The sequence below is a fragment of the Homalodisca vitripennis genome, chromosome X (genome assembly GCF_021130785.1).
Source record: "Homalodisca vitripennis isolate AUS2020 chromosome X, UT_GWSS_2.1, whole genome shotgun sequence".
NCBI classification, from domain to species: Eukaryota; Metazoa; Arthropoda; class Insecta; order Hemiptera; family Cicadellidae; genus Homalodisca; species Homalodisca vitripennis.
Genome location: NC_060215.1, coordinates 9,783,267 through 9,795,517, shown reverse-complemented (window position 1 = coordinate 9,795,517; position 12,251 = coordinate 9,783,267). Strand labels below are relative to the sequence as shown.

Here is a 12,251-nt window from a genome sequence, read left to right as displayed (position 1 = left end):
GACCTCTTATATTGCTCTTAACATGGCAATTCAGTATTGCCATAGGAACGACCTTGTTGTAAATGAGACAAAAACTAAGCAACTTATTTTAGGCAAGCAAAGAGAGGCCGTAGGCAAGTTACCTGACCTTGAAGAAGTTACTGTTGCCAAATACTTGGGAGTAACAATTGATGAAAGCCTCTCCTGGACCCCCCACATCGATCTCCTGTGCAACAAGCTAAGTGTAAGCCTGTTTGTAATTCGCAGGATTAAGAACATCTGTGACGTGGATACAGCCAAGATCGCCTATTACAGCCTGTTCGAGACCCATTTACGCTATGTTATTGAAGTATGGGGAGCAACTACAAGGGGTAATCTAGAACGAGTGCTCTTGCTCCAAAAACGTGCTATAAGAATACTTGGAGATCTCCAGTCAAGAGAAACTTGCAGAAGCAAATACAAAGACCTAAAAATCCTGACTGTAGTAAATCTGTATATCTTGGAAGTTGTAACATACTCACATCTAAAATCATTAAGCCCCATAAGAACCGCAGCTCAGATTCATGACTACAGCACAAGACAGTCAGCCAATTTCAGCCTTCCTACACACCATCGCACAATGACTGAGAAGAAACCCAGCTATGCAGGTGCCAGAATGTGGAATGTCCTTCCTCCAGAGCTGAAGACTGCAAGCATTCAACAGTTTCGTCACTTGCTGAAGAACTGGCTTCTTGTCCACCCATTTTACTCCATGACTGAGTTTTACGGATGGCGACAATCACAGGAATTTTGATCCTCTAGAAGAAACATTTTTCACCATTCTATTTACTATTGTTATTGATAGTATATGTTGTTTTTTATTAATTTATGACGCAAATTCTGTACTTAAAGTTCATGAATAAAGCATGATGACTTCTGACTTCTTTTTTGGATTGCTTCACACAAACAGTGTTTAACTTGCAGTTAGTACTCCTTATTGACCGTAAAATTAAAAAAACACAGTGAGCATAACCTTCCCGTTCGACTATACTTGTTGAGCCTTTTTCGGTCTTGGTGACCCAGAATGCCTCCACTGGCATAATCGAGTTTTAGTTCTGACGTCCGTAATTTTTCACATAATATTCTTTAATCCATTTTTTAACAAAAGAAAATTGCTGAGTTCATAAAACACGTCTAACCTTAGCAGCTGCCATTGAAAAATTAAACAATGAATACAGTTTGAAATGTTATCATACTTCAGGAGCATGAGTACCAACATAATAAAAGAAATCCTGACAATCAGACTCGCCAAACTTAAAAATTCCCATTACTTTTAATTAACACACCTCGTACAGTTTATGTGTAACTTCAAGTAATAGATTAAATGAGTATGAACTTTTTAATCCAGTTAATTTTTGACATTTTTAATTTGTATCTTTTGATGTTTCACTTGAAATGATATTCACACAAGTGAATTTTGAAATCAGTGGAGTAAGAAGTTTATTTATTTATGCCTGCTCACCTATCTATGGATTTCTTTAATATCTAGTACCAAGTTATCCAAGTAAAATGTAAAGTTATCTAATTAGTAGTTTCTTGCATAAAAAATATAATTTAGTTTTTGCCTTCTTCATCTGAACCATTCTAACAAGTACTATTATGTTGCATTGCAGAAGAAGTTCGCACAAATTTGGTGCAATGTCTTCTTACCAAAGAATGCTAGTGCACAGAGTTGCACACTATTTTGGTATGGAGCACAACGTGGATTCCACTGGACACATGGTGATTGTAAACAAAGGAAAGTCCACCAGACTCCCCGAAAACAAATTTAGTGATTTCATCAGGTGAGTTACACTAGTCCGTTTGTAGCCTAATGCTACATTTTGTATTCATGTTTTGAGGTACATAGTACATTTACAAACTGGAAGAGGGAGGCATTCTGCAGATAATTAATTTAGAATTATCATGGATCCCTCACTCGATTCCCCCTATCCAAATCTGTAATGTAATTTAATTTAATTATTGTTATACTATTAGTCTTTATTTCTCATATGCATATGTACAAATTATTAACAATGTCAGCACACAGCCAAATCATACAATATATTTAGCGGGTGGTAAAGAGACTGGAAATGCATAGCATAAAAGTTGGGAAGATTATCTCCATTGCTGTGATGTTGCTGGTCAATCCATCTGCCGAATGGCGAGCTGGGTCCACCACGGCCTCGGGTAGAGTTGAGTTTTGTTCCATGCTGTCTTATCTAGGCTATGTGGGAGGGGAAGTATGGGAAGGAAAATTCCCCGTACACATTGTCCATAAAACAGGAATATAGTTATATAGTTTTAAAAAGTTTTATTTAAAATTAATGAAATATTTTGAAGTCAACTATAGTCTTAAAACAAAACTAAAAATATAAGGGTCATTCGCAAAGTATGTTGCTTTAATAAATCAAAAATCTTACACAAAACGTGTACAGCTTTTTTACTGTATACACTTGAAAGAATAACTCTTAAACTATTTTTCAATGTACTTATATAGTTTTTTTAAATTTATATTTAAGCACTTATCATATGTAGATGCAAGCTTTTTAATACTTATTGAATGAAATCCTGCTGCCAGTGCACATAACTGATTGTGGTGGGTTTCTTGATGATGAGGTGCCACTCCACTCCTTTTTTTTCTTAAGAATGACATAAGAAACCCATGTTTCATTACCATGTACACCGATCAGCCAATATGCTTTTCGTCATGCACATTGGTTCTTACACCATGAAACAATTGGCAACAATTTTAACTGCAGCATAGCTCTTAATGTCTTCTCCTTGTACAGAACACAATTCACGATAAATTTTCACTGGTTGCATTTTCTGTGTAAAAATAAATACAATAACGCTATTTACTTGATAGTCAGTGAGAGATTTGATTGCAGCAGTCATTTAGAACAATAGTTTAGAGCACAGTGACCTTCACTATGACATTGCCAGATGCCACATAGAACTCCCATCAATGAGGTGATCAGATACCTGGGAAGCTTATTTTCTGAACAGCACTTTATCTTGGTATATTTAATTGAGCTTAATTAAAAAAATACATAAACATGTACATTTAAAACTGGAAGTAGATAAATCTGGAGAAAATTTTCTTCTCTTAGTAAAATTACTTCTCTTCAGCGGGTAGATTGAAGAGCTTGTTAACTAGGCTCATGAGTAATCCATGAGGAGGGACTAGAATGGTCACTCTGACAGTTCAATCTTCTGGGTGAAGGTCAACAACTTGACCTGTCATTGAAATGTGGTGTGAAATAATGAGATAGGGGAGCCTAAACAAATATTCCCACCTTTCTTTCCTTTTTACTGGCAATCTTTTTATTTTTTCTTTAAATTCGTTATGCTAGCTTGTGGAGGAGCAAAAAATTGCAGACAAAATTAATAGGGAAGAAAATTTTAGAGAGCCAGATTATTGCAACATTTTTGTGAATTCATTATAAATGTCTTTACTTGAAGGAGAAGTTAAATCGTCTACACAGAACATCTTGTGTAAAGATGTATTGAACATTGCATTATTGTTAGAAACATAATTATGTAGCTGTTATTATGATGGTTTTCTTTTTCAGAGATGAATTTCTACTATCTGAGGAACCACGTAGATCGATACTGAAACGCGACTCAGCATCGTTCGAAGATACCACGAGTTTTAAGGTACAGTGATATTTCACATATTGTTTTTTTATATGACTGTATACATAATAGTATGCTGCTTATGTTTTAAAAGGAATATTTGTTAATCAAAGCTCTTTCATTTACAAAATCTGTAGTTATGCAAAAACAGTGCAAAATATTAGAAATTTTAAATTTGTTTTAAACTGCCTATTATAATCACCACATGACAGAAATTTGGAAAGATGTATACATATATTTGATAAACGCGCACACGTGTGTGTGTGTGTGTGTGTGTGTGTGTGTTCAAGTTCAAGTTCAAACTCATTTATTCAGAAAAAAAGACATGTTACATTTATGTACTACCCCAAGGCACCTTGCAAGGTGCGTGCGGGAATGCAGCTTACAAGTCAAAATGTTTAGTCTTTATGTTGGTAGACCAATAACAATGTGAACTAATTTTTAATAAATAGATACTACTTATAACTAATAGATAGAAAAGATACTAACAAATATAACAATAAATATGACTGAGAACAGTAAACAACAATATTGAGTACATTTGTGTAAATTAAAACAGCAACAACTAATAAATAAAATAGATAAAAATAATAAATACAACATAGAAATCATTAACAGGCATAATATAACATAAGGTGTGATAAGCATGCGAGAAATAAATAAACAATTTTAATAAATATAACAAATAGAAATAAATTATCAAGGTTTAATATAAACTGCACAGCTTTCATTTTAAATTTGGGTTTACAATCAAGAAATACACTATTACCATATAATCTAATAAACCTGTGAAATAAAGTTAACCCTGCGTAACAAAACTGGTGTCTACATTTTTCTTTTGCAAAATTTGGCTCATATAGGAGATCATATTAAGCAGTTCTTGTTAATCGAGATAGACATCTCTTTTTGGATAGTCATCTACGTACTTGTAAATATACATCAATATGCATAAACTATACAACTGAAAAAAATCAAGAATATTATTATCATTAAAAAAAACTGCTTATTCTACCTATACGCCCAATACCAAAAACTGTTCTCAATGCATTTCTATGACACATAATTATAGGATTCAGTATGGTATTATATGTGCCACCATAATGTATGACACCATATCTTATCATGCTTTCAAACCAGGAGACATACAAATACTTAAAAAATTGGCTATTCAAAAATCCTCTCATGTGGTATAAAGAATGATTAATTTATCTTAACTTTCTCCCCAAGAACTGTATATGGTCATTCCATTTGAGATGGCTATCTATTTACAATCCTAAGTATTTAATTCAACCACCTATTTCGACACTTGGACATTTACACACATACAGACACTGATGACTATGGTAAAACATTTTAAACATATCTTCTAACTCGCATTTAGACTTATCGTTATCAAAAAATAATACACATTTGGTTTTAGAAGCATCTATCAATAACTTATTAGTAATTAACCATTCAGATACTTTCACTAAGTCTTTATCAATTTTCAGTTTAAGTTTATTTCTGCTGCTAGCTGAACAAACTAATACTGTGTCATCAGCATATGCAAATATGGAAGAGTTGAGGTCGATATCCAGTAATTCGTTAATATAGATAAGAAACATGAGTGGACCAAGTACTCCCCCCTGAGCAGTTCCATAACATAGGTTTAAGGCGTCACTCTTGATGTTATTTATTCTAACAACCTGCTGACAGGATTTTGAAAAAGATGTTAACCAAGCCAATGGCAGAGCCTCCAATCCCATACCTTCTGAACTTATGTACTAAGATATCTATATCCAAAACATCAAAACCTTTTTTTAAATCTAAATAAATAGCTAGAGTAAATTTGTGAGAGTTAACTGCATCTGTAATAGAAGTTACATGTTTCTCTAAGGCTAAATCTGTTCTCTTATTAGGGTAAAATCCATATTGATTACTAGAAAAAAATTATACTGCTGAAAGTGGTCCAGTAACTTTTCTTTAATTAATGTTTCAAAAATTAGCTATAGTATTTGTGAGAGAGATCGGGCGGTACGAAGACATTTCTGTGGTGTCCCCTCCCTTAAATACAGGTACCACCATGGCCACTTTAAACTTGTCAGGAAATATACCTTGCTCTAGAGATTTACTATAAATATTATAAAATAACGGTACAAAAATATCTATGTTATTCTTAACTAGTACAGTGCTTATGCCATCTATGCCATTGCTGTTCTTATTTTTCATTTTACTTATTACTCTGTAAATATCAATAATATTAATCCTAAATGAGTCTAATAAAACTGTGTGTGCGCGCGTGCGTGCGCGCACATATATAGCTGCAGGGCACCATACTGAAATTGTTTTAAAGGCTACAAATATTTCCAGTACTGTTACTTTCTGTTTTTGAGGTTCTACTTTACACATATATTGAAACAAACATTTAGTATTAAAAACAGTAATTCCCTATAGTTATAATACAAGACTGTTCTGCTGTCAACCCCAATTCATGGGAACACATTTTTAAAGCAATCACCATTTTATATTGGAATTAAGCTTTTCAATTCTTTACCACTGTGTTTAAAAAGTTTATCACATAAGGAATTGTCAAACAAAATTAAAAACCTTCTCTTAGATAAGGACTATTACTCAATAAATGAATATTTTTCAACCAATTTTTTAAACATGTAAATATTTTAAATTCTTTGTTCATTGTTATTTTAATTGCATGTTTTATTACTTTAAAATTATTTTAGTGAGTAGTTATTTAGTTAAGTTTATATTATGATGAGGCACCTGTTTTGTATTACAATTTGTAATAGTGTAAAATGTTATGTGCTAATAAATGACTTATGACAGAGCTGACTTCCCCTTCTTCCCAGGTGACATGACTGAAATAGAATGCCTGCCTATCCCTCTTCAAGGTATGGTCTTAACAGGAGCTGGATCCAACCCCTAACCTAACCCATCCTGAATATCCTGCCACTCTGGAAGTAAGTTGCAAAGGTGCTTTAGGACTAAGTGCTTAGAGAGGGTTCCTCAGCTTCTTATCCTAAACGCATAAAAAAGCAGTGATGAAGGAAAAAGTTATAAGAAAAATAATGCTATTCAAATAGTTATAGTTAAGTAAGGAACACAACATTTTCTAAGTGGTAGTAAGAGAGTGCATATGATGCTCTTAACCCTCTCCCGCTTGCATTGTTTCCAGACGCTCACGGTGCTTCTAACCTCAATTAATTTGCTCTGCTGGTCGCGCTCGTTAAAAATACGCTGCACCTCAACTTACACACGTTCTGTCATTGTAATTAACTATAATTATATATATTAATTATTTTACTATATATTGGTTCAATGAAGTTGACTGTACGAGACCAGGGGGGGGCACACGGACAGCTGGGCGCCGGTGGGGCGGGATTGTTTGTTGCGCAGTTACTTGGTGAAGGTCATTGTCTGGCTCGCCGTCACTGCCACTGTGATCACTCCGAACTACATTCTCAATGCCACCAACCATTTCACAAGGCTCTGGTACATCACTACATTCACTTGAATCGTCGCAATCACTACTAATAACGAGATCGATTTCACTGTCACGAAGTGTACGACTACAACCCGCCATTGTTTCCGCACAACTAATACAAATAGCAAAATAATGGAATAAATCTAGTGTAAAAGTAAAGTGAATGGTCTCCTGATAGTAAACAACCCGTAGTAGTACAAAATATTGCTACTCGAGAGCAGCACTTATCGGCTCTAGTAGATAAAGCAGTGCGTGCCGATCTGTGCCGTTTAAGCTGCAGTGACTATGTGGTGGCCGTGCCGATTCAGGCCTTGCAAGTGGGAGAGGGTTAAATACAATCATCCTCAGTTGTGGCGTAGTAACAGTATAACTGTACGCATGATATCTTTAAATTAATTCATGTACAAAATTTAGCATGAAGCTTGACTTATGTATAGGCAACTTCGAGGTTGATGATAGTTCATGTCTCTCCATGGGATTTAACTTAGCGTTAGCCGAGCCTAACTTTCCAGAGAACGGATTGAGCTATAGACTTTGCATACTTTGGTACCATTCAGGGACTTGGCAAAACTTCTTTTATCTCTGATTGTCTGTCTGTCTGGCTGTTTTATGTAGATACATTAAGAATGAAATGAGCTATGGATTTGTAATTTTACACGAAATTTCAATGAAGTCCTAGTGGCTTGGCGTATTTTTACCTTATGTAATACATAAGGGAGATCACCAACATGGCTTCAGAAGAGACCGCTCCACCACCACTGCTCTTCTGTCTTTGTCTGCGGAAATTATCAGGGCCTTTGAGGATGCGGATTCGCTGGCCTTAACGCTATGCGATCTGAGTAAGGCTTTCGACTGTGTGCCTCATAGAATCCTACTTGATAAGATGAAGAAGTATGGAATAAGGGAAATTGCTCTACAGACCCTGGAAAACTACTTGGAAAACAGACGCCAGATAGTCTCCATCGGTGGCGCAACATCTAGCAGCAGGGAAATTATGCACGGCGTCCCACAGGGCTCCATACTGGGACCATTGCTGTTCATCATCCTAGTCAACGACCTCAGACTAAACGGCCAGGTATTAATTTTTGCTGATGATACCACACTGGTCTCAAGAGGAGGGTGCATGGATGAAGTTCTCAGAGATGCCGAAGATCTGCTGTCTGTGGCAAAAATGTGGTTTGCAGCAAACAAGCTGAAATTAAACGAAGATAAAACCCAGCAGATCTTGTGCACTTTGAAGCGGACAAATCCGGAAGATAATGTGGAGGCTGTTAAGCTGCTTGGTTTTTGGCTTGATCCTAAGCTGGATTGGAATCAGCATATAACGCAAATCTGCACAAAGCTCTCCAGGGTAGTTTTCCTTCTCTGGAAACTCAAACATGTAATTACAGAGAAATACCTTGAAATTGTGTACCATGCACTTTTTCACAGCCACCTGTCCTACGGATTGCTTCTCTGGGGACATGCCCCTATGTGTGGTGAGGTATTGCTGCTCCAGAAGAAGGCTATGCGCACCCTAACATCTGCCAAACACCTGGACCACTGTCGTCCGATCTTCAGACGACTGGGAATTTTGACAGTATATGGGCAGTACGTTTTAAACTCGTTGTTGTACGTAAAAAATAACCAGCAAAATTTTACCCAAAGACAAGACGTTCACAACTACAACACCAGAGGAGCAAAAGCGTTGAACATCCCGAAATGTAGACTGTCAAAGTCCCAAAAGTGTTTCCCCGTAGCAGCATTGAAACTCTTTAACAGCCTACCTGAAGAGAAAAAAGCGTTGAACAGTTTAAAGTTCAGAAGTGAAATCTACAACAAATTAATAGAAAGGCCTCTCTATTCACTCACTGAGCTGGATGCGACGCCACTCTTCTAGTCCCACCTTCCGGGATCAACCAAACTGACGCAATCTATCTGGAATTCCAGTCATCGATGAAGACTTCAAGTATCAAGTAAGTAAGTAAGTATCATAATATGAACTGTGAAGATTTCCTAAAACTATAAAATATAACGGAATTACTCTAATTTTAATACCGTATTTTGTGGGAGAATTCCGTACTCACCTACTTCCTACATTTTCAGTATTCTGGTATTGGTAATAAAATTAACCATAAGTTAATTATAGAATCAAAATTAATTAAATTTAGGCCATCCTTAAACATTTAGCCACATTCATTGCAAGATAAGTATAGCCATGTCTACAATAAGTATAAAAAGCCATATTTTATTTTTGACCAGTGATTCCAAGAAAGGTAAGATTTAATCTATTTTTAATTTTAGAATATAAAAGATGAAAGACTCATTAAACTGTTACAGTATTTTGTATCGATATAGATTCAATAAACACATTTTCTGTTAAACATTTGTTTAAGTATCTAAAGTTGTTAAAGCTTTTAGAATAAAAATATATTTTACCCTATTTACATAAATTTGTTCTTGAAAAATTACAGTAAATAAAAAAATCATTATAAGCTTCATAATTTTTACTCTTAATAAAATTACAGTCTTAAAACACTAAACTGCTAAAAACTTAATGAAGATGGTGATTTTTCATTTTCCTAAGCATCTAAAATATGGTATAAGCAAACAGTTCCCTGCATAAACCATAGTAAGTTTGGTTCACTTCTATACAACAGAAAGATACTGTAACTGGGGACTTCCTTAACCAATAAACTTTTGTAATGTTAATCCAGTTTTTTTCTCTTTATGTAGATGTAAAATTAAGTGGATTTTTCTATATTTTAATCTTTCCTGTGTCTTTCTGGATGTACAGTCATTGTTCTCAAACCTCTAAATTTTTCTCTGATACTTCTCCTCTATTGCTGTTTACAACCTGCCGAACACTTTGTATTGTGTAATTCACTTGTATGTGTTTAAACAAATAATCATTTTAAAAGTGTATCAATCGAGATATCTATGAAACAGGAGCCATCCAGTTAGTACTGGTCGAGATTATTTATGGTATTTATCAATGATGAATATATTCTAATCTGTAGTAGTCTAAATGGATATATCAATATTTACTAAAGCAATGGAGAATATGACATGTGATAACCTGTTTGCAGTCCCCTGATCGACACACTGCAGATCCCCCTCGGCGATCTAAGAGCTTTGAAGAAAGAGAAGAAGAATATGAAAAAGCGCGGCGGCGTATTTTTCATCAAGAAAATGTACGTAATGTGGACTTGTACCAGTTTATATAAGTTTGCTTTTTAAATTTCCGCATGCTTTTATGTTATCCCACCTACACATACATATGGCGATTTTGAAAGTCTCAATGGTATTGTAATTATTAAAGACTGTTAAAATTTATGTACATCATATTAAAACTGTTTGGTAATGTTTTTAAAGAGAAGATAAATATTCCTAGTTATATAGTTTTGCATTTCAATCTACTGTAGAGTGTACATAGAACTATTTCAAAGTATTCTTCCAGATGTACTTTGGCTTGGCATGCCACAAATTTACATACTATATAGTATAATTTTATTACTTATTTATGGGTTTGTTATTGAAATATAAATAAGCTAGTAGATTAGAAAATGAGGTTCCTACAACACTTTGGTGCCATTCAAAATTGAAATATAAATACTGTATAAAAGACTGTACACAGATCTACAAAATTATATAGTAAATGTTCCTAGAACTTTTTAGGGATCATAAAAAATTTTTCATGAAAAATCTAGATATATAATGAAAGTTACAGAACCATTAAAAATCTATACAATTTAAAAATAAAAGAATGAAAATATCACTAAAAAGTAATCAAATTTATGAAAATTTAAAAGTAAATTTTCAAAAAGTTGACAAAATCATTCGAATACAACAAAATTGTCTCAAAAAGCTTTCAGTTCTTAAAAGATTTATGAAAATTTTATGAAAAATAATTCTTAAATAAAAATTATTTGACTAAATAGTCAAATTTATCCTATATAAATAAAGTGTGAAAAATGGACTCTGCAAAATCTCTACAGTTTCTAAGCTTGAAAACCTTAAATATGATAATTACATGAAACTACCAAAACATGTAAATCAAATTTTGATGTCTTCAAGTGAAATAAAATTTTTTAACTTTTACATCCAATTCATTCTTTTGCTGAAATGTTACTGTTGATCGCAATAATCTTACGAAAATGACAATCTCTAATCAGATAAAATTATTGTTCACAATTGTATTATTAGACATCAGGAAGAAAATATGTTAGTTTTTTGTATTATTTATTGCATAAATATTTTCTAAATTTTGGATAGAAACTTTCATCAGTTAGTATTTGGATTTATAAGTATAAATGGACAGCAGTATACTGCTAGTGTATGAGTGTATGTATGTGTTTTGTTCTAGGAAGGGCAGTCCGAAGAAGGAGGCTCAACAGAAAATCTGCGTTGGCCATTGTTAACTTGGAGCACCCAAACAAATACCACAAATTCTGATGAATCACCCAACAAGCTCCATCCAAACAGGTAAATATTCAGATTTATAATTTTTTCTATTACCTTTAGCAAAGAAGAAGTTCTTATACCGTAATGTTATACTTTTTCTGTCTATTTTTGTAAAATAGAAATGACAAGTTATCTACTTAACAATTGCAAATTTGTTTATAAGACAGTTATAAGGAGCCATAATATAATTTTTAGAAAAAAGTAAGAGACTGTAGAAAAGAGGTTTTTGATCAGAGAATAACAGAGTTGGAAATTTATTCCAAACGCTGTGTGGCAAAGCATTAAGAAGCAACATTAATGGAATATTTAGTGACTACTCTATCAATTGTGCACAATATCTTGAATAAATCCAAATGATTGTTTGGTGGTTAGAGAAAGCAAAGTAGCCATTCTGTCATTTAAAATTAATCACATTAAAAAAGTTATAAATCCAATCGTAACTTGTAAAAATAAACACTCTTGTTGATTTGATGACATATCACTGATTCAGGATCCCCATCCGACCGTGAAAATGTGATTAAGCAGTGAATTTCGTTAAAAAAACCTTGTAATAAACCATGAATTTAATTTACAAACTGTGTGATTAAACTCACAACTTGCGATTAAATGAATCAACATGCATCAGCGCAGTGACTATGTCATACGGCCTGGTTCACATGTGAGCAGAATTGCGCAAGCCTAATCGCGACAATTG

The 12,251-nt window shown here is 34.0% G+C and overlaps 1 protein-coding gene across 8 annotated transcripts in view; it reads left to right on the top strand.

Moving 5' to 3' along the window:
• LOC124368664 (cAMP-regulated phosphoprotein 21) overlaps positions 1-12,251 on the top strand; it is a 103,184-nt gene that overhangs the window by 38,842 nt on the left and 52,091 nt on the right. For all 8 annotated transcript variants that reach the window (XM_046825930.1, XM_046825929.1, XM_046825926.1 and 5 more), the window contains 4 exons: positions 1,632-1,802; positions 3,573-3,657; positions 10,183-10,287; positions 11,460-11,578. In XM_046825930.1, the coding sequence (XP_046681886.1) occupies positions 1,632-1,802; positions 3,573-3,657; positions 10,183-10,287; positions 11,460-11,578 (480 nt within the window). The remainder of the gene's footprint in view (positions 1-1,631; positions 1,803-3,572; positions 3,658-10,182; positions 10,288-11,459; positions 11,579-12,251) is intronic.